Raw genomic sequence first — 23,887 nt, 5'->3', positions numbered from 1 at the left:
TCACAGCATTTCACGTCAAGGGGCAAAGTCTTCACTACATCATATCTCTTTCACAGCATTTCACGTCAAGGTGCAAAGTCTTCACTACATCATATCTCTTTCACAGCATTTCATGTCAGCATATTTCTCTCAGAATTCTGAAGAGCTCTCATCCAACTACAAATCAGAAAAAAAAGATAGACAAGAGATCTGCAAAACAAAACTATTCAGCTGACATCTTTCTGAATAAAAAATCGTTTTACGTGATGTTTTATGAAGAGTATTTCATTTGTCTATTTCTTTTTCTTTTTGTTTCTTCTAAAATATTGCTGGCTGAACTATTTGTTATGTGTTCTTCATTCTGAATGATATGTTGCTTTATTTTCAATATTATCACAACCACTATGATCATCGTCTTTACAGTTGTCATAATTGTTGTTGTTTTGCTGTTATCATTGTCGTCGTTGTTGTTCTTGGTGGTGGTGTATCACTACTGTGGACGACCTTGACAACTGCTTCCTTCCTTCACAGTGACAACCCCATCACCTCAGATGCCAGTGGCTGGGTGTACCACCCACGGACTAACAGACTCGACAAGTCAGTGGATACCACCTGTGTTCACCACTGTCACGCCACTGTTCTACCCCACACAGGAAAGAGATGGGGGAGGGTAACTGGACAGGGTGGGTGGTAGTGGAGAGGGTGAGGGATGGGTGTGGGGAGACTGGAGGGAAAAAGGTATAAGCTGGCTGGAAGTTTGTCTTATTATTTTCTCTCACCTTCCCCCCCCCCCGCCCTCCAACCTCACTCACCCTCCCTTTTTTTTTCTTCTTTTTTTCTTCTTCTCGTGAACATTAACTGTTCCGCCAACCTTCTCCTGTGTCTGTGGATCCCGTGTGTATCTTTCTCCGTCCCTCCCTGCAGTTGGAGTGTCTGTGGATCCTGGGTGTATCTTTCTCCGTCCCTCCCTGCAGTTGGAGTGTCTGTGGATCCTGGGTGTATCTTTCTCCGTCCCTCCCTGCAGTTGGAGTGTCTGTGGATCCTGGGTGTATCTTTCTGCGTCCCTCCCTGCAGTTGGAGTGTCTGTGGATCCCGTGTGTATCTTTCTCCGTCCCTCCCTGCAGTAGGAGTGTCTGTGGATCCTGGGTGTATCTTTCTCCGTCCCTCCCTGCAGTTGGAGTGTCTGTGGATCCTGGGTGTATCTTTCTCCGTCCCTCCCTGCAGTAGGAGTGTCTGTGGATCCCGTGTGTATCTTTCTCCGTCCCTCCCTGCAGTAGGAGTGTCTGTGGATCCCGTGTGTATCTTTCTCCGTCCCTCCCTGCAGTAGGAGTGTCTGTGGATCCTGGGTGTATCTTTCTCCGTCCCTCCCTGCAGTAGCAGTGTCTGTGGATCCCGTGTGTATCTCTTGTGGATCCCGGGTGTATCTTTCTCCGTCGTTCCCTGCAGTTGGATGTCTGTGGATCCCGTGTGTATCTCTTGTGGATCCTGGGTGTATCTCTCTCCGTCCCTCCCTGCAGTAGGAGTGTCTGTGGATCCCGTGTGTATCTCTTGTGGATCCCATGTGTATCTCTCTCCGTCCCTCCCTGCGGTTTGGAGTGCCTGTGGATCCCGTGTGTATCTCTCTCCGTCCCTCCCTGCAGTAGGAGTGTCTGTGGATCCCCTGTGTATCTCTTGTGGATCCCGTGTGTATCTCTCTCCGTCCCTCCCTGCAGTAGGAGTGTCTGTGGATCCCGTGTGTATCTCTTGTGGATCCCGTGTGTATCTTTCTCCGTCCCTCCCTGCAGTTTGGAGTGTCCGTGACGGTTGTTCCCCCTGTGGAGGTCTGCATCTTCCTGTACCGGAGTCTTGTTTACCTCTCTCTCTCTGTATATATATATATATATATATATATGTGTGTGTGTGTGTGTGTGTGTGTGTGTGTGTGTGTGTCTGTGTGAGCGAGCGCGCGCGCGCGCACTTTATCTCTTTTCCATCTGATGTATGTTAAAAGTAAGAGGGAATAAGCTGATTTCGTTGGTTTGTTTATTCTATTTACGACTGTTGCCCACGCTGTACCGGACACATTAGCGGTATATAAAGCGCACACACACACACACACACACACACACACACACACACACACACACACACACACACACACACAGATAAATATACAACAATACAAAGACATAACAACGAGACAGCAAAGAACGATATCTGACACAGAGGAGAGAACACGGAACAAAAAACAAAACAAAACAAAAAAAGATGATACGGATACTTATATAGCGCTTTACAAACACGGAGACCTCTGCACAACAGGCTGCTTTGCTGAAAAAAACAACAAACAAACAAAAACAAACAAAAAAACCAAAAACGAAAGAAACAATGAGAGAGGTGCATAGACAAACTTGGGGAGGAAAGGGAGAAAAATGAGAAAGGGAGAGGGGGAGGGAGGGGGGAAGCAGGTGGAGAAGGGAAGAGGTGACTTCCGATGAACACGTTTGTCGTCCTGACGCTGTGGTACTGTCCACAAGAGGAAAGAGAACCAGTGGAATAAAACAAACAGAAAACCAATACGCTATCAACACAAGTATTACACAAACGTTGCGATGAGAATTTCAAGATAGTATTCGGGGTCTCCAGGGTTCGTTCATTCCTTACATTTGAATCGCTGTATACAGCACAATTCAATACTAAACGGAATTCGTCATCCATAATCACTGAACAGGGTGGATGTGATGGGGGAAAGGGGGTAGGAGGGAGTTAGAAAGAGACACGAGGGAGAGGGTGGATGTGGGGGAAAACAGAGAGGGGAGAGAAGGAAGTGGTAGAAGAGGACGGGGGAGGAGGAAGCGGAGGTCGAGAGGAGCAGGGGTGGAGATACAGACAGACAGATATAACCAATGCCGAAGGAAACCAGGCCGGCTCCTTGATACATAAACATCGCTATGATCCAACATATGTGACGTGGGGAGGGGGGTCGGACTGAGTAATTATTAAGAGAGAGACGGACAGATAGATAGACAAGCAGGCAGGCAGGCAGGCAGGCAAACACACATACACACACACACACACACACAAAGAGAGAGAGAGAGAGAGATTTCAGATTTTTTTTTCCATATAGGACATAGCCCTTTCTGAAGGCGTGTTAACTAAGTACAGTAATCTTCCAACCATTCTGTCAGTAAAAAGGCAAGTACTATCTAGGTTAAGTATGAACGGGATACATAATCTATATAATAGTATGTGCAACTTACCTCTTTCAAAGGTTTATATGGAAATATTGATGACTGTTTACCAGTCTGATTATTCACAGATGAGAAGGTCCAGTACCACTGTGGAATTCATTCTTTTCTGAAGTCATGAAGAGCACGGCACTCCAAAATGAATGGGATTCGTCATGAGCTGCTGAATGACATAATTTACATCAGAATTTTGAAAGTCCTCAGTTCTGTATCCTGTTACGTGTACAACAACTGTGTCAGTGCTTGTTTATCGTATCTGATAAAATCCACTGAAATATATGGCTCCATACTAGTTAAGGTTTTTAACGCTCTGTTTTAGAAAAATTGATCACTGTTTTCAATGTGTACATGTATGACTTCACACTCGTTGAGGTTTTCAGAAAAAATCCAGAGAGAAACCAAAAGTACACACTAAACTCAACATCCAATACCATTCGCGAACATCGCAACGCCCAAACAATGCAAAACCCAACTTCAACACCCCAAATCAGTCCCACTCTTCCTCACTCCCCTACACAACATCTCAACACCACACACTGAAAACCGAAACCAGCACACATCCACACTGTGGCAGGAATCAGATCACTTCAAGGCAGTTTTACACACATGAGTCTTGAGGTTGGTTATCAAAGTGGAAATGGACTAAGATACCAAGCGAAAATCCAGTTCGGCTTAAACATTAACGAATTATTGATACTCGTGTGCATTGACTTTACAGGCATTCTATAAGCTTTAAACGGCAGCCTATCATCATTCATACGAGTCATATTAGCCAGTACGATTTACATCTGAAGAAAGAATTCACAATTTTTTTTAAAATAATGGGACTCTTCCTAGTTCCCTATAAACCATACCTTTTTTTCTTTTCTTTTTTTTTAACAAATCTTGTTTATCTTTTTTTCTTCTTTTTTTCCGGCCATCTCGTTCAACAATGGCAGGGGGAAAAAACACATACATACACGGCCAGTCTGGGTGTGTGTATGGTCGTGAGAAATGTGAAGAGGGACTGGGGGGATGAGTGCACTTAAACCATACGATAGGAAAAACAAATAAAACTGCACACAGGAAAAAATACAAAAAAAAAAAGGGTGGCGCTGTAGTGTAGCGACGCGCTCTCCCTGTGGAGAACAGCCCGAATTTCACACAGAGAAATCTGTTGTGATAAAAAGAAATACAAATACAAAATACAAATACCATTTGCAGTGCGCCAGTTTACAGCCAGAAATCCTCTGAAAACGAATTATGTAATGGTTTTGTTGGTAGATCTTTCTCCAGTGCCCGTGTCTCTGCTCACTACTGTACAACACGTTGTACCTGTGTTCCAAATAGTTTCGTTTAGAGAGACAGAAGAAGAGACAGAGAGGAGAGACAGACTGAAAGTGAGTTACAGGAAGACAGTGGGACAGACTGAGAGAGAGATAGAGATAGAGAGAGAGAGAGAGAGAGAGAGAGAGAGAGAAGACAGAACCAACATGGAGGCAGACTGCTTGCTTGGCAGACCATCACACAATCTTTTCAGTCCTCACGTTGCAGTATTTCACCCATGTGTGTACTCTGCACGGAAATCACACGCACCGAAAATAAGAAGAATTTTTTTTTTTTTCAAAATTCATCGCTTGCCATCGATTGTAGCCTGGGGGATGGGCAAAAACCTGTTTCCTACATCGTTTTCTGCCTTGTTAAGAGCCAGAAGGAGAGAGAAGAGAAGGAGGAGGGGGTGTGGGGGTGGAGACAGAGGTGGGGATAGAATGAGAGACGGACACAGAGAAAGACAGGCACAGAATGAAACGATGAGAGAGAAACTTGGATACAGAAACAGACATACAGTCAGACTGAGAAAGAAACAGATATGGACATATAAAAATATTTTAAAAAACCAAAAAAACAGAGAGACAGAGAGAGAGAGAGGGAGACGGAAAGAGAGACTGAGACAAAGAGAGAGAGAAAGGGGATCAGAGGTTTTAACTGAGGCGGACGCGCAGAATACTTTCTATTATTATTATCTGTTACCGAAGGGGAGGAAACGAAATCAAATTATCGACAAACCCAAGCTGAAAACTTTCTTCTGTGGAGACAAAAACTATAGGAAAAAACGATGTTTTCACACTTACACTTTTCTCTAATGATTCTCCCTACAGTGGATGCCGTGGAGTGTTTTCCCATCGGAAGGCGAACAATGAGGTCTTTGGACATAGCAGCAGCCAATCAACATCCTGCAAAACCTGAACACGACAAAGGACATAGAGATCCATACCCTTCACTTCAACACAGGGCTGTGCGGACATCTGGAGACCAGCTCCTCTCCCCATCTAACCTCTACATTCAAGCATGCAGGTGGGTATGCACATATGCACGCTCGCGTGCAGACAGGCACGCACGCTTGTACGCACAACACTCACGCAAACTCGCTCGTGCTACCGTATGTACGTATGCACACACGTACGTGCGCGCACACGCACAACACTATCGCCTCCACATTATCTCACACATTCCCTTCACCCTCACCCAATATCTCTCTCTCTCTCTCTCTCTCTCTCGTCTAATCACTACAAGTGCAAAGGATAAACGAACACACACACACACACACAAAGAAGGGAACCAAAGACTGATGCTGTGTGGCCCTTCACCACTGCCAAGATTGGAACTCTAACCCACTGGATCTGACCCGTTCTGCCAGCACTGTGATTGAATCATTTGGTTTTGTTTCTTCGACTCTGTCTCTCTCCATCTCTGCCTGCCTGCTTCCTCTCTCTCTCTCTCTCTCTCTCTCTCGTTGAAACGACGACAAACACTTCAAGAAACACATTCCTCCCTAATCACATGTGAAGAGGCGAATTATAAAAAAAAAAGAAAAACAAAAAAAGAAAAAGAGGCGAATTATAAAAAAAGAAAAAAGAAGAAAAAAAAAGAAAGAAAAGGAGTGGGTGTTTTATCACAAATTATTATGCCTCATTACGGCACGAGCGATATTGCCTCATAATGCTGCGAAGAAGAAAAAAAAGAGAAAAACAACAACAAAAAAACATAAATTGTGTCGCACCGTCTCCCTCCCACTGCCGCTCCCTCCTCTCTCTCTCTCCCACTGCCGCTCCCTCCTCTCTCTCTCTCTCTCCTCTCTCTCTCCCTACCACTGCCGCTCTCTCCCTCTCTCTCTCTCTCTCCCACTGGCCGCTCCCTCCTCCCGCTCTCTCTCCCTCCTCTCTCTCCCTCCCACTGCCGCTCCTCCTCCCTCTCTCTCTCCCTCCTCTCTCTCACACTGCCGCTCCCCCTCCTCTCTCTCTCCCTCCTCTCTCTCACACTGCCGCTCCCTCCTCTCTCTCTCCCTCCTCTCCCTCCCACTGCCGCTCCCTCCTCTCTCTCTCTCCCTCCTCTCTCTCTCTCCCTCCTCTCTCTCACACTGCCGCTCCCTCCTCTCTCTCTCCCTCCTCTCCCTCCCACTGCCGCTCTCTTCCTCTCTCTCCCTCCTCTCTCTCTCCCTCCCCACTGCCGCTCCCTCCTCTCTCTCTCCTCTCTCTCTCCCTACCACTGCGCTCTCTCCTCTCTCTCTCTCTCTCCTCTCTCTCTCCCTCCCACTGCCGCTCCCTCTCTCTCTCTCTCTCTCCTCTCTCTCTCCCTCCCACTGCCGCTCCCTCCTCTCTCTCTCTCTCTCCCTCCTCTCTCTCCTACCACTGCCGCTCCCTCCTCTCTCTCTCTCTCCCACTGCCGCTCCCTCCTCTCTCTCTCTCTCTCTCCCTCCTCTCTTCCCTACCACTGCCGCTCCCTCCTCTCTCTCTCTCTCTCCCTCCTCTCTCTCCCTACCACTGCCGCTCCCTCCTCTCTCTCTCTCTCTCCCACTGCCGCTCCCTCCTCTCTCTCTCCCTCCCACTGCCGCTCCCTCTCTCTCTCTCTCTCTCCCTCCTCTCTCTCCCTACCACTGCCGCTCCCTCCTCTCTCTCTCTCTCTCCCTCCTCTCTCTCCCTACCCACTGCCGCTCCTCCTCTCTCTCTCTCTCCTCCTCTCTGCCACTGCCGCTCCCTCCTCTCTCTCTCTCCCTCCCTCTCTCTCTCTCCCTCCTCTCTGCCACTGCCGCTCCCTCCTCTCTCTCTCCTCCTCTCTCACACTGCCGCGCCCTCCTCTCTCTCTCTCCCTCCTCTCTCTCTCTCCCTCCTCTCTCTCTCTCCCTCCTCTCTCACACTGCCGCTCCCTCCTCTCTGTCTCTCTCCCACTGCTGCTCCCTCCTCTCTCTCTCCCTCCTCTCTCTCCCACTGCCGCTCCCTCCTCTCTCTCTCTCCCTCCTCTCTCTCTCTCCCTCCTCTCTGCCACTGCCGCTCCCTCCTCTCTCTCTCTCCTCCTCTCTCTCTCTCCCTCCTCTCTGCCACTGCCGCTCCCTCCTCTCTCTCTCCCTCCTCTCTCACACTGCCGCTCCCTCCTCTCTCTCTCTCCCTCCTCTCTCTCTCTCCCTCCTCTCTCTCTCTCCCTCCTCTCTCTCTCTCCTCCTCTCTCACACTGCCGCTCCCTCCTCTCTGTCTCTCTCCCACTGCTGCTCCCTCCTCTCTCTCTCCCTCCTCTCTCTCTCCCTCCTCTCTCACACTGCCGCTCCCTCCTCTCTGTCTCTCTCCCACTGCTGCTCCCTCCTCTCTCTCTCCCTCCTCTCTCTCCCACTGCCGCTCCCTCCTCTCTCTCTCTCCCTCCTCTCTCTCCCACTGCCGCTCCCTCCTCTCTCTCCCTCCCTCCTCTCTCTCTCTCCCTCCTCTCTCTCTCCCTCCTCTCTCACACTGCCGCTCCCTCCTCTCTCTCTCTCCCTCCTCTCTCTCTCTCCCTCCTCTCTCTCTCTCCCTCCTCTCTCACACTGCCGCTCCCTCCTCTCTCTCTCTCCCTCCTCTCTCTCTCCCTCCTCTCTCTCTCTCCCTCCTCTCTCTCTCTCCCTCCTCTCTCTCCCACTGCCGCTCCCCTCCTCTCTCTCTCTCCCTCCTCTCTCTCTCTCCCTCCTCTCTCTCTCCCTCCTCTCTCACACTGCCGCTCCCTCCTCTCTGTCTCTCTCCCACTGCCGCTCCCTCCTCTCTCTCTCTCCCTCCTCTCTCTCTCTCCCTCCTCTCTCTCTCCCTCCTCTCTCTCTCTCCCTCCTCTCTCTCTCTCCCTCCTCTCTGCCACTGCCGCTCCCTCCTCTCTCTCTCTCCCTCCTCTCTCTCTCTCCCTCCTCTCTGCCACTGCCGCTCCCTCCTCTCTCTCTCTCCCTCCTCTCTCTCTCTCCCTCCTCTCTTTCCCACTGCCGCTCCCTCCTCTCTCTCTCCCTCCTCTCTCTCACACTGCCGCTCCCTCCTCTCTCTCTCCCTCCTCTCTCACACTGCTGCTCCCTCCTCTCTCTCTCCCTCCTCTCTCTCACACTGCCGCTCCCTCCTCTCTCTCTCCCTCCTCTCTCTCACACTGCCGCTCCCTCCTCTCTCTCTCCCTCCTCTCTCTCACACTGCCGCTCCCTCCTCTCTCTCTCCCTCCTCTCTCTCTCCCTCCTCTCTCTCACACTGCCGCTCCCTCCTCTCTCTCTCTCCCTCCTCTCTCTCCCTCCAACTGCCGCTCCCTCCTCTCTCCCCCCCCCTCTCTTCCTCCTCTCTCTCCCTCCTCTCTCTCTTCCTCCTCTCTCTCTCCCTCCTACTACCGCTCCCTCCTCTCTCTCCCTCCCCTTCCTCCTCTCTCTCCCTCCTCCTCTCTCCCTCCCACTGCCGCTCCCTCCTCTCTCCCTCTCTCTCTCTCCCCTCTCTTCCTCCTCTCTCTCCCTCCCACTGCCGCTCCCTCCTCTCTCTCTCTCTCCCTCCCCCCCTCTCTCTCCCTCCTCTCTTTCAACGTTCAAACCCCTGCCCCCTCGCCCTGTCTGCCTCATTATATTATACCTATGTTTTCTTCCCTCCGTCTTTTTCCCTCCGTCTCTCTGCACCCTCGCCCCCCTTTCCCCCTCCCTCTGTTCCCCTTCCCGGCTTGTCTCCCCCCCGCCCACCATCCCCTCCACCCCGCCATCACTTCTCTCGCACCGAGGTTTAGGGGGTTAGCCAATCCAACGAGGAGGCGCAATCAATGATTTTCCCATTTCAGCTCCATCGTTTTCGTCAACTTTACGCCCCACCCCACCATCACTGTCCCCACACAACTTTCACCACCACCACCATCCCTACATCTTCAGTTTCTAAGCCCCCACCATCCCCACCCCACCCCACCCCACTTCCCACACATCTCCCCTACTTCCTTCCAAAGTCGTGCGAGACTTGATCACGACGCTAACATCGCTCTCCCTTCATTGAGATTGCGATAGCTCATTAAATTTTCTGCCGGTTTATCAAGCCCCGCTACTCCCCCCCCCCCCACCCTGTCTCCCGCTCCTCCTCAAAATATCCCTCCAAACATACACACACACCTCACACCACCACCACAACAACGACGACAAGTGTGTCTTTCCCGTGTCTGATCAACCAACCTCCACCCCTCTTCCTCCTGTCTCTGGCCAACATGATTCTATCTTCAATTCAGTAACTCTCTCTCTCTCTCTCTCTCTCTCTGCGCTGATTTAATGTTTACATAATATTTTGCACTGTACCTGATGTCAAAACGTATTTACATTTGTACATAGATCGACAATGGCAATATCCAATGGCAAGATTCAGACTTGGTATTTCTGATACTGCCGTACACCATTACCGTTACCGAACACAGCTCATCTGACGTGCAAACTTTGCAGCGAGGGAGAAGAAAATGAAATAGATTTTGTTCCAAGTTGCCTTGTCCTGCATGACTTAAGAACTAAGCATGTACCACTTAAATCCAACAAATTTCCCAGTCAGCTCAGATTAACGTTACTCATGGCTTCCAGGCACGAACAGACCATTCGCAATGTGTCTATCTATCTGCTTTAAGCATTCAGACTGCGATCAACTCTGATGTCTTAGACAAGTGAATTCTGGACTAAATATGTTTCTTGTTGATATGACCGCGTATCATTTGTTGTTTTTGTTATATGTTCATGTGTTTGCACCCCTTCATGAGGGGCAATGGCCAATACTTGAATAAATTATCCGTATCCGTATCTCTCTTTGCGCCCCCCACCCTCCCTATCCCTCCGACCAACTCACAAATCTCTTGTCTTTTCCCCTCACACACATACACACAAACACAGATAGACATCGATGAATCTCGCAGTCCCGCCTCTTTTCCTGTCCATCAGTCTATGTCCTGTTCAGAGACATGGAGAGACAGAGTGGTCAGGAGGACAGACAGACAGACACGGAGAGACAGAGTGGTCAGGAGGACAGACAGACAGACACGGAGAGACAGAGTGGTCAGGAGGACAGACAGACAGACACGGAGAGACAGAGTGGTCAGGAGGACAGACAGACAGACAGACACGGAGAGACAGAGTGGTCAGGAGGACAGACAGACAGACACGGAGAGACAGAGTGGTCAGGAGGACAGACAGACAGACAGACACGGAGAGACAGAGTGGTCAGGAGGACAGACAGACAGACAGACACGGAGAGACAGAGTGGTCAGGAGGACAGACAGACAGACAGACACGGAGAGACAGAGTGGTCAGGACGACAGACAGACAGACAGACACGGAGAGACAGAGTGGTCAGGAGGAGGACAGACAGACAGACAGACAGACACGGAGAGACAGAGTGGTCAGGAGGACAGACAGACAGACACGGAGAGACAGAGTGGTCAGGAGGACAGACAGACAGACACGGAGAGACAGAGTGGTCAGGAGGACAGACAGACAGACACGGAGAGACAGAGTGGTCAGGAGGAGGACAGACAGACAGACACGGAGAGACAGAGTGGTCAGGAGGACAGACAGACAGACACGGAGAGACAGAGTGGTCAGGAGGAGGACAGACAGACAGACACGGAGAGACAGAGTGGTCAGGAGGAGGACAGACAGACAGACACGGAGAGACAGAGTGGTCAGGAGGAGGACAGACAGACAGACACGGAGAGACAGAGTGGTCAGGAGGACAGACAGACAGACAGACACGGAGAGACAGAGTGGTCAGGAGGACAGACAGACAGACAGACACGGAGAGACAGAGTGGTCAGGAGGACAGACAGACAGACAGACACGGAGAGACAGAGTGGTCAGGAGGACAGACAGACAGACAGACACGGAGAGACAGAGTGGTCAGGAGGACAGACAGACAGACAGACACGGACAGACAGAGTGGTCAGGAGGAGGACAGACAGACAGACACGGAGAGACAGAGTGGTCAGGAGGACAGACAGACAGACACGGAGAGACAGAGTGGTCAGGAGGAGGACAGACAGACAGACACGGAGAGACAGAGTGGTCTGGAGGACAGACAGACAGACACGGAGAGACAGAGTGGTCAGGAGGACAGACAGACAGACACGGAGAGACAGAGTGGTCTGGAGGACAGACAGACAGACACGGAGAGACAGAGTGGTCAGGAGGAGGACAGACAGACAGACACGGAGAGACAGAGTGGTCAGGAGGACAGACAGACAGACACGGAGAGACAGAGTGGTCAGGAGGACAGACAGACAGACAGACACGGAGAGACAGAGTGGTCAGGAGGACAAACAGACAGACAGACACGGAGAGACAGAGTGGTCAGGAGGACAGACAGACAGACAGACACGGAGAGACAGAGTGGTCAGGAGGACAGACAGACAGACAGACACGGAGAGACAGAGTGGTCAGGAGGACAGACAGACAGACAGACACGGAGAGACAGAGTGGTCAGGAGGACAGACAGACAGACAGACACGGAGAGACAGAGTGGTCAGGAGGAGGACAGACAGACACGGAGAGACAGAGTGGTCAGGAGGACAGACAGACAGACAGACACGGAGAGACAGAGTGGTCAGGAGGACAGACAGACAGACAGACAGACACGGAGAGACAGAGTGGTCAGGAGGACAGACAGACAGACACGGAGAGACAGAGTGGTCAGGAGGAGGACAGACAGACAGACAGACACGGAGAGACAGAGTGGTCAGGAGGACAGACAGACAGACACGGAGAGACAGAGTGGTCAGGAGGAGGACAGACAGACACGGAGAGACAGAGTGGTCAGGAGGACAGACAGACAGACACGGAGAGACAGAGTGGTCAGGAGGAGGACAGACAGACACGGAGAGACAGAGTGGTCAGGAGGACAGACAGACAGACAGACACGGAGAGACAGAGTGGTCAGGAGGAGGACAGACAGACAGACACGGAGAGACAGAGTGGTCAGGAGGACAGACAGACAGACAGACACGGAGAGACAGAGTGGTCAGGAGGACAGACAGACAGACACGGAGAGACAGAGTGGTCAGGAGGACAGACAGACAGACAGACACGGAGAGACAGAGTGGTCAGGAGGAGGACAGACAGACAGACACGGAGAGACAGAGTGGTCAGGAGGAGGACAGACAGACAGCCTCAGAAAAAAGAAAGAGAGGCGATACCTGTAAATGCTGCACTCATAACCACCACCCTACCCATCCCACCTACCTCCACAAATTCAACAGAGATCATCATAAAAAACAACAGGCCTCTATGAAATGGAAGTGCTTGAAACAGCAGCAGCAGAAGAAAACGAAGCAGGAAGAGGGATGAATGTTCCTTCATCAAACCGCTGTTGCCGTGTCGAGAGCTGTAAATTCATAACAGGGAGGTGGAACTGGATCAGAAGTATGGACGGAAGGAAGGGAGAAAGATGGGATAAATGAATGAATGAGAGAGAGAGAGAGAGAGAGAGAGAGAGAGAGAGAGAAGGGGGGGAGGGGGGAGAGAGTGAGTGGGATGAGAGAGATGGGGGAGAAGAAAGAAAAGACGGACAGAGATAGCGTAAAAAATAGAAAGACGGAGGACATACAACAGACCGGCAGGCAGACCGGCAGAGACAGAACCATGTGCACACAGGTACACTGGCACACAGTCAGGAGACACAGTGAGACACACACCAACACACAGTCAGGAGACACAGTGAGACAGACACCAACACACAGTCAGGAGACACAGTGAGACACACACCAACACACAGTCAGGAGACACAGTGAGACACACACCAACACACACAGTCAGGAGACACAGTGAGACACACACCAACACACACACTCAGGAGACACAGTGAGACACACACCAACACACAGTCAGGAGACACAGTGAGACAGACACCAACACACAGTCAGGAGACACAGTGAGACACACACCAACACACAGTCAGGAGACACAGTGAGACACACACCAACACACAGTCAGGAGACACAGTGAGACACACACCAACACACAGTCAGGAGACACAGTGAGACACACACCAACACACAGTCAGGAGACACAGTGAGACACACACCAACACACACACTCAGGAGACACAGTGAGACACACACCAACACACAGTCAGGAGACACAGTGAGACACACACCAACACACAGTCAGGAGACACAGTGAGACACACACCAACACACAGTCAGGAGACACAGTGAGACAGACACCAACACACACAGTCAGGAGACACAGTGAGACACACACCAACACACACAGTCAGGAGACACAGCGAGACACACACCAACACACAGTCAGGAGACACAGTGAGACAGACACCAACACACAGTCAGGAGACACAGTGAGACACACACCAACACACACACTCAGGAGACACAGTGAGACACACACCAACACACACACTCAGGAGACACAGTGAGACACACACCAACACACACACTCAGGAGACACAGTGAGACACACACCAACACACAGTCAGGAGACACAGTGAGACACACACCAACACACACAGTCAGGAGACACAGTGAGACAGACACCAACACACAGTCAGGAGACACAGTGAGACACACACCAACACACACACTCAGGAGACACAGTGAGACACACACCAACACACACACTCAGGAGACACAGTGAGACACACACCAACACACACACTCAGGAGACACAGTGAGACACACACCAACACACAGTCAGGAGACACAGTGAGACACACACCAACACACACAGTCAGGAGACACAGTGAGACACACACCAACACACAGTCAGGAGACACAGTGAGACAGACACCAACACACACACTCAGGAGACACAGTGAGACACACACCAACACACACAGTCAGGAGACACAGCGAGACAGACACCAACACACAGTCAGGAGACACAGTGAGACACACACCAACACACAGTCAGGAGACACAGTGAGACACACACCAACACACAGTCAGGAGACACAGTGAGACACACACCAACACACAGTCAGGAGACACAGTGAGACACACACCAACACACACACTCAGGAGACACAGTGAGACACACACCAACACACACAGTCAGGAGACACAGCGAGACACACACCAACACACAGTCAGGAGACACAGTGAGACAGACACCAACACACAGTCAGGAGACACAGTGAGACACACACCAACACACACAGTCAGGAGACACATCGAGACAGACACCAACACACACACTCAGGAGACACAGTGAGACACACACCAACACACAGTCAGGAGACACAGCGAGACACACACCAACACACAGTCAGGAGACACAGCGAGACACACACCAACACACAGTCAGGAGACACAGTGAGACACACACCAACACACACAGTCAGGAGACACAGCGAGACAGACACCAACACACAGTCAGGAGACACAGTGAGACACACACCAACACACAGTCAGGAGACACAGCGAGACAGACACCAACACACAGTCAGGAGACACAGTGAGACACACACCAACACACACAGTCAGGAGACACAGCGAGACAGACACCAACACACAGTCAGGAGACACAGTGAGACACACACCAACACACAGTCAGGAGACACAGTGAGACACACACCAACACACACAGTCAGGAGACACAGTGAGACACACACCAACACACAGTCAGGAGACACAGTGAGACAGACACCAACACACAGTCAGAAGACACAGCGAGACAGACACCAACACACAGTCAGGAGACACAGTGAGACAGACACCAACACACACAGTCAGGAGACACAGTGAGACACACACCAACACACAGTCAGGAGACACAGTGAGACACACACCAACACACAGTCAGGAGACACAGTGAGACAGACACCAACACACAGTCAGGAGACACAGTGAGACACACACCAACACACAGTCAGAAGACACAGCGAGACAGACACCAACACACACAGTCAGGAGACACAGCGAGACACACACCAACACACAGTCAGGAGACACAGTGAGACACACACCAACACACACAGTCAGAAGACACAGCGAGACAGACACCAACACACACAGTCAGGAGACACAGCGAGACAGACACCAACACACAGTCAGGAGACACAGTGAGACACACACCAACACACACAGTCAGAAGACACAGCGAGACAGACACCAACACACAGTCAGGAGACACAGTGAGACACACACCAACACACACAGTCAGGAGACACAGCGAGACACACACCAACACACAGTCAGGAGACACAGTGAGACACACACCAACACACACAGTCAGAAGACACAGCGAGACAGACACCAACACACAGTCAGGAGACACAGTGAGACACACACCAACACACACAGTCAGGAGACACAGTGAGACACACACCAACACACAGTCAGGAGACACAGTGAGACACACACCAACACACACAGTCAGAAGACACAGTGAGACACACACCAACACACACAGTCAGGAGACACAGCGAGACAGACACCAACACACAGTCAGGAGACACAGTGAGACACACACCAACACACACAGTCAGGAGACACAGCGAGACAGACACCAACACACACACATCCATGGATATTTCAGTTTTACTCGCTGCACCAAACGCCAGCGGCAAAACAAACAAACAACAAAAACACCCCACCCACTCCGAAAAAAAAAAATAACGAGGACAAAAATAAATAGACATGTCTTTTGTGGGGGGTGGGGGGGGGGAGGGGAAGAGGGGTGTGGCGGGGGTGAGGGAGCCAGCCAAAGCTGTCAGCTGGAGATATTCTTTCTGGGAGCAGGGGGAAATCAGAGGAATGGAGCTTGGCACGTGGAGAAAGACGGAGCGGGGCTGGAGGAAGGAGGGGCAGCAGAGTCAGGCCAGTACTGTGCCACTCACACCCTTCCCACTCTGTCCGCCTGACGTCACGTCACAGGAAGCGCTTGTCTCCCTTTCCTTCCCGACCTGTCCACGTCAACTTCCCCAGCACGCTAAGATCCTGTGGGACTCTCTTTCTTTGTCTGTCTGTCTGTCTGTTTCTGTCTCTGTCTCTCTCAAGCGGGCATGCATTTTCACACACACAATTCGATTTTTGACACACTCTCTTTCCGTTTCACTTTCAGTCTCCAGTTTTACCCTCCCTCCATTTCCCTTCATCCCACTCCGTTGCAGAGAGGAAAAGTTCGGAATGCAAGAAAATCTGTGACTGCTTTGAAAGGCACAAAGGAGTTGGCACACACACTCACTCCCCCCCCCCTCTCTCTCTCTCTCTCATACGCAAACATACACCGCACATACTGCATAAATTCTCTCTCTCTCCCTCTCTCTCTTCAAGAGCCTCACCGCATTCAGATGGAGCTGGATTAAGCACCAGTCCAAGAAGAAGCAACAAAGCAAAATTTGGAGGGTGGAAGGGAGGGGGGTACGGGGGGGAACGGGGGGTCGCGGGGGGAATTAAGGCAGAATTGAAGTACACACACTGTCAATATTACTTCCACTGAGAACACAAATGTGAGATAATACGCCACTTCTGCCCTGTGATGAAATAAGAAGAACGAGAAGAAAAAATGGAAGGCGGGAAGAGAAGAAGAAGATGAAGACGAAGAAGAAGAAAAAGGGGGAGAAGTGGTATTGACAGTGACTGGCCACGATCTGATCCGGTGGCCGTTCCGAGAGATGTGTTCCCTAAGTTGGCTCTCTCTGAGTGACGTGAAAATCGGACAGGGAAAATAAGAACAGAAAAAGATATTCCCTAGAGACATGTTGGCCAACTCTGTCTCTTCTCTTTAATCGATCCAGATTCTGGTCTGTATGTAGTATGTACCATATGTCTGTTTGTGGGCCTCCCTGCTGCCTTCTGTCTGTGTCTCACCCCCACCCTCCCGCCCCCCTCCCATTCCCACCCCTTTGTCTGCCCCCCACCCAACTCCCAAACACACACACCTCTCTCTGTGGCGGGGAGTGATTGTTGGTCAGGGTGTTCCAGTGTGTGCGTGGTATGTCTACACGTGTGTGTGTGTGTGTGTGTGTGTGTGTGTGTATTTCTTTCTTCAGTTTAACGTCTTATCACTGGTGGGCCTCCGCTCCTTGACTGGCCCAATCCAATGGAATTGTCTGACCTGGAGGTCCTCAGCTGTTGTTGGGTGAAGATGGTGTGGCGGGGAAAGGGAGGGGCTGGCTGGGCCCCTGCCTGTGGATTGTCAATATTGGAACCGTCAATACCACCCGTCGTCACTCACTGCCACTGGCCGAGGTGGCTTCCTTCCGATACTGTCCCACTGTCAAAAGAATTTTTTTTTAAAGTTGATTTTGGCCTCTACAGTTAACCATACCCCCAGGTCTTGTTGCTCGGCTCAGAAAGGTTCTGTGAAGAAATTCAGTGTTTTCTCAATTCTATTGGCTTTTCCCCCCAAAGAGAATTGACTAAGAAAGAATTCACTCACTGAAAAGAAATAACTCACTGAAAAGAATTTCAGCGTGTCTCCAGGCAACAGCGGGATATAATTCTGTCTGCTTTACTTTCCAGTTGAAGCGAACATATTTACTCTGAAGACTGAAGGGTGAAATGTCTGTGGTGGAGTCTGGAGACATAGAATTGTGTCAACTTCATGTCAGATTAGGGGTTGGTGGGAACAGAGATGTCTCAAGCGTGTGATGTGTGTGATGCTAAAAAAAAAAGATGCCAAGAGCATCGATCGACAGTCCTGAAGTCAGTATTAACGTGAGTCAGACAGTCCAAAACATTACACTATAATTACATTCCATACAAATTTTTTAAAAATTGAAAAAGAAGGAAAGTTGAATACTGCGGGAGATTTCAACAACTTTTCTTGAAAAGTACTCATAATTTCTCTTTTTTTCTGTGTTTTTCTTCTGTTATCTAATTCATTCAGTTTTGCCGTTGTGTGTGTGTGTGTGTGTGTGTGTGTGTGTGTGAGTGTGAGTGTGTGAGTGTGTGTGTGTGTGTGTGTGTGAGTGTGTGTGTTTGTGTGTGTGTGTGTGTGTAGTTGTGTGTGTGAGTGTGTTTTCTTTCTTTTATGTGTGTGTGTGTGTGTGTGTGTGTGTGTGTGTGTGTGTGTGTGTAGTTGTGTGTGTGTGAGGGGCGCGCACGCGCGCGTGTGTGTATGTGGTGTGTGTGTGTGTGTACGTGAGTGCGTGTGTGGGGGAGGAAGGGGGGGGGGTGCGTGTGTGTGTTCGTTCTTTAGTTTAACGTCTTTTCACTGTAAGTGATATTAGACGAGGGAAGGAAAAAAATCGAGTGGGAGGAGGGGGGGGGGATTACTGTGTACGCATACGAGTAAGTGAAAGAGTGTGTGTGTGTGTGTGTGTGTGTGTGTGTGTGTGTGTGTGTGTGTGTGTGTGAAAATTATTGATTTAAGTTTTGTTTAAAAAATAAACAAAAAACCCTGACAATATAACATATTTCTAATGAAAAACTAACAACTATAACAGCGAACCAACTGGACTGTTTAACAAGGAGTTGAAAAAGTCATACATTAGCAATGGACTGCTGAAGATCGTCAACACTGAAGATGATTTCAGTTCAGGGATTTGAGACTTTAACATATCGCAAGCTGGTATATGATCGGCTGTTATGTGAGCACCACAGATGCAAGAAACATTTCTGACATATTTTGTGTGTGTAAATGTGTACTAATTGTGTGTGTGTGTGTACGCGAGCGCGCACGCCCCCCCCCCCCCCCCCCCCCCCCCCCACCCGTGTGTTTGCAAACTTGCGGTCACGCGCGTACGTGCATAATGCAACCGCTTGCGTGTCAATTATCATGTGTGTACAGGGGGCTGCGCAAATAAACCACATCCGATTGCACTGATGATCAATGACAGCGCAGAGATCTACTTCACCTAACGTCTGTGCTAGGACCCTCCCCTCCCCACCCCCTTTATACCCCCCCACATCCACACACACATTCCCCTACTTCCTCCCCATCCCTCCACACAAACCTCTTCCACATCTCCTAGTCACTGACGAAACAAGAAAGTGCATGGCCATGAGCTGCAGTCATTGGCACTAAAGGTGCGCAAGAGCGTTCTGTTGACATCGATGGGATTTTTCGTTCCATGTTCGAACTGCTTTGCCCCTCAACACACTCACCTCATTTCCTCTCACTCTCCCCCCTCCCCCTCCCCCAACAACAACAGAACCACAGGACTGAGCTCACCACTTTCTGAGCGAGAAAGACGACGGACAGACAGACACGGTGACAGATATGCATGCACACTTCTGCCGCGTTACAGCGGATAAAATAGCTCAGTTTTTGGTCTACGTCTTTCTTAGAGTCCTACACTATATCATGTGGGGGGTCGGGGATGGGGGGGGGGGGGGCGGTGACGTGAAACAGGAAGAAGGGAGGAAAAGAAGAAAGAAAGCAAAAAGGAAGGGAAGAAGAATTAGCCATCAAGCTTTCACTCATCCGTGTTGTGCAGCAGATGGTCGTTATAATGGACACGAACCTCGGTGGTTTGGTATGGGGCCCACCTCTCCACTGATCACCCACCTCGCTCAGTCACTCACTAATTATTATTGGTGCACTAGACTGTCGCCAAGCTTCATGAATATTCATACTATCTGCCGATTGGCCGCTGGCACACTTTGTCAACTTCCGCGCGCGCAGAAGCGCTCTTGAATATTCATGACGCTTCAGTGGTGCCGTGTGCAAAATAGGCCTTCTTGTGAGGGTCAGAGTGGATCGTGGATGGATGTCCGTGTTCTTGGGAGGTGAGAGAGAGACAGACAGACTGACTGACTGGCACTGAAACAGGCTGACCCAGAGGGTGAGAAAGAAAGAGAGATACACAGACAAGCAGAGGCAGAGAAGAACACAGAGACTGACAGAGAGACAGAGAGAGGAGTTGGGGATGGGGGATTGGGGTGGGGGGTGGGGGGTGGGGGGTTGAAATGTGAAAAACGACGCAAATGACTAAAATTCTATATTCAAACCCAATCATTTTTTTAAGCAAAACAATTTCGATTTTTGTCATCCACAATGAAACCAATCTCCCACACAATGCTGGATGGCTGAAGCACATCACGCAACCCAATTCGCACAAACTGTTTCTCTTCTTTTTCCCCGACACCCAACAACAATCTGCAAGCTGTTGCTTTGGTCACCCAACACTGAGAGTGATCAAACGAAATAAAATAAATAACAAGTTGTCAACAGATAAAGCCAGGAACAAGTTTCAGTGATAACTGAGATGTTCTCGTTGTGCACAAACGACAGAGTGGGTGAGTGAATGAGAGAGGGAGAGAGAGGGGGGGGGGGCGTAAGAGGGTGAGAGAGAGACTGACAGACAGATAGACAGACAAACAGACATAGGTGAAAGACACAAACACGAGGAGAGAGACAGAGAGGGGGGAAGACAGAGAGACAGATACAGAGACAGACAGACAGAAAGAGACCGAAAGAGAGACATAGTTGGGAAAGGGAGGGGTGTTTGAGTCACACCGACGCAACATCACCTTACACCACCACCACCACTACCACCACCACCACCATCCAACCTCAACCACACCACCACCACCACTATCCAACCCCTAACACCACCACCACCACCATCCAACCATCAACAAAACCACCACTACCAATCTCAAAACCACCACCACCACTACCACCACCACCACCACCATCCAACCTCAACCACACCACCACCACCACTATCCAACCCCTAACACCACCATCCAACCCCCAACAAAACCACCACCACCAATCTCAACACTACCACCACCACTCCACGATCACCATACATTAGCATGGACTTGACACTGTAAACAAAACCACTGAAAATACTCCTCTTTAAAATAAAATGGATAAATAAATAACAGAAGCAACAACACAACCCTGTCCACAGGTGTTTTCATGTGTTTGTGTATGCCTGTGTGCCTCTCAATGTGTCTGCACCATGCGTACAAATGGGTCTGCATGACAAATGTTGGTGCATACATTTCAAGTGTGGGTGCATGCATAAGTAAGGGTTGGGTTGCTTGAACTACAATTACATGGGCAGGTACTGCAAGTAAGGGTAACAGATACTCAATTTTCTCTCTGTCTCTCCTTTTTTTTTCTTTTTCTTTTTTTCTTTTGCTGTTGTTATTGTTGTTGTTGCTGTTAAAATACCCATGTAAACTATTTTACATGAAGGGAGGTGCCTGCATATGAATGCATGACTGTTCGTGCATGCTCGCTGCGCAGCCCGCGAAACACTGAGGAGACAAGCCACAGAGCCTCAAAGGACAGGACGGGGTGTACTCACGCTCAGCAGGGAGCAGAGCCTCCTGTCCTGGAAGACATGCTCCAGAAAGCCCTTCTCCTGGTCCGCGCCGTCCGACAGGCACTGGATCTCTTCAAGGGAGTCAAGTACGGCGCTCACAGCTCCTTGGACACAAGGCAAACACGGTTACTTCCCTTAGACCACTGGCAAAATATTTTGGTCGCTGGGCATGCTTTTAGTTCTGTGGCGGAGAACATGGTTATTTCCCTTCGACACTGCACATGTGTGTGTGTGTGTGTGTGTGTGTGTGTGTGTGTGTGGCGGAGAAGCAGTGTACTATGCTGGGAATTGGCCCATTGGTTTTCTCTAGGTTTTTGTAATGACAATGACAACTACAATAACAATTACGATGATACTAAAAATCAAAACATTTGTTAAAAACAATTATAAGAACAATAACTGCGATAATAATCATCATAACATTATTTTTTCAAAGAATAATATCAACAGCTGTAATGAGCTCAAGGCAGGTCAAAGGAATCTGAAACTAGGACATGAACATTCTGCGAAGTCTTCTGAGTTGTCTTCTTTAAGCTGGCTGCTGCTATGACCATGTTTCAACAACAACAATAGTACTACTACTGCTACTACTAATACTAATAACAAAGCAATTGTAGAAATTAAATGTCAGCATTATATCCCCCGAGTTCTTTGTTTTTATCACTCTTTATCTCTGAAATTCTCCTGGGGGAGGAGGGGGGAGGGGGGAGTCCAAAGTTCACACAGAGAAACCTGTTGTGATGATATCCAGTTAATTCCAATTATCATGAACAGTATAGTCACCCACTCTTTCTAATGCATAAACACACACACACACACACACACACACACACACACAGTAGGAAACCATAGAACAAAACACAGTGAGAAAACACAAGAGAGAAAAACAGAAACTAAGATAACAAAACACATAAACCATGGTCCCGTGTGTAGCAGGCACTCAGCGCAGTATCAGTAGCAGTATCAGCAGCGCAAGACAACAAAGTATTGTCTATTTCGCAGTAAAATCAACTCTGCATGTGTGCTTGCGTGTGAAGCCAGACTGAATGACACAGGAAACAAACGGTGAGTGACTAAAGGCGGCTTTCAGTTGGCTCTACCTTGGTAGACAGCCTGCTGTGCACATAACTCCGTGTTTATAAATGCTTTGAGCATGGTATCTGATCGAGCACAGGCGCTGTATAAGTATCCATATCAATCAATCAAAAAACATCAACGAACGTTAATTCAATTCACCTTCAACCAGCCAATCACTTACAGACTCTCACACAAGTTTGAAACCATTATGTGTGTGTGTGTGTGTGTGTTGCGGGGGTTTCGCAGGGGTGGGGGAGAGAGGGGGGACAACGGTAAAGGGCAAAGTTCTGAATCTAACACTGATCACGGAGTCCAAGAGGACGTCACTCACCAGCCGACGTCATCTCGTCGTCAATGACATCATCTGGGTCGCTGTAGAAGGAGCTCCACTTGGCGCTGGACACAGCCGCCATGATGGCTCCCTGAGACACATCGTCATCATCATGTTGCTTGGCATCACCACACGTCATTTCTCAACTCTGATACTACAGAAGAACACTTGACATGGTGTGGGTGGGGGGGGGGGGGGGGGTGAGGGGGGTGCGTGCATGCGTGCGATCGTGTGTGTGTGTGTGTGTGTGTGTGTGTGTGTGTGTGTGTGTGTGTGTGTGTGTGTGTGTGTGTGTGTGTGTGTGTGTCTGTCTGTCTGTTTTTGGTTTCTATGCATACCAACATTTTTACATAATCGATCAAGGTAATATTTTGGAAAACTGACCAATTCCGACATCATTTACAACTACTTGGACCATTGCGACTACTGCTGTTGCAACATTCATAACAACAACGACAATAATAACCATGATGATGATGATGATGAGAATAACAACAATAATGGTGTGTGTGTGTGTGTGTGTGTGTGTGTGTGTGTGTGTGTGTGTGTGTGTGTGTCTGTCTGTCTGTCTTTTATCTAAAAGATACCTTGACTAGTGGTTCAATTCTTATCACCTTTGTATCCATGTTGATTCTATGGTGTTGATGTTGTTTGTTGCATTTTTTTCTGGGGATTTTTTTTTCTCTTTTTTTTTTACCTTCAGTTTTCTTCTTGCGTTGAATTTTTTCAGCTCTTCCACAGTTTCGTGCAGATGGACCCTGGGTACTTCCCGTTTGGACTGCAACCATAAG

The 23,887-nt window shown here is 49.6% G+C and overlaps 1 protein-coding gene across 5 annotated transcripts in view; it reads right to left on the bottom strand.

Annotated features, from left to right (window-relative positions):
* The window catches only part of LOC143289046 (peripheral plasma membrane protein CASK-like), a 661,124-nt gene that overhangs the window by 330,661 nt on the left and 306,576 nt on the right, over positions 1-23,887 (bottom strand). For 4 of the 5 annotated variants that reach the window (XM_076597850.1, XM_076597848.1, XM_076597853.1 and 1 more), the window contains 3 exons: positions 23,794-23,874; positions 23,097-23,187; positions 21,671-21,792 (listed from right to left, as the gene is read on the bottom strand). In XM_076597850.1, coding sequence (XP_076453965.1) covers positions 21,671-21,792; positions 23,097-23,187; positions 23,794-23,874 — 294 coding nt within the window. The remainder of the gene's footprint in view (positions 1-21,670; positions 21,793-23,096; positions 23,188-23,793; positions 23,875-23,887) is intronic. The other variant, XM_076597849.1, reaches the window with a different exon arrangement.

The sequence above is a fragment of the Babylonia areolata genome, chromosome 13 (genome assembly GCF_041734735.1).
Source record: "Babylonia areolata isolate BAREFJ2019XMU chromosome 13, ASM4173473v1, whole genome shotgun sequence".
NCBI classification, from domain to species: domain Eukaryota; kingdom Metazoa; phylum Mollusca; class Gastropoda; order Neogastropoda; family Buccinidae; genus Babylonia; species Babylonia areolata.
The sequence above is the reverse complement of the archived record's forward strand: the minus strand, read 5'-3'. Positions and strand labels throughout refer to the sequence as shown.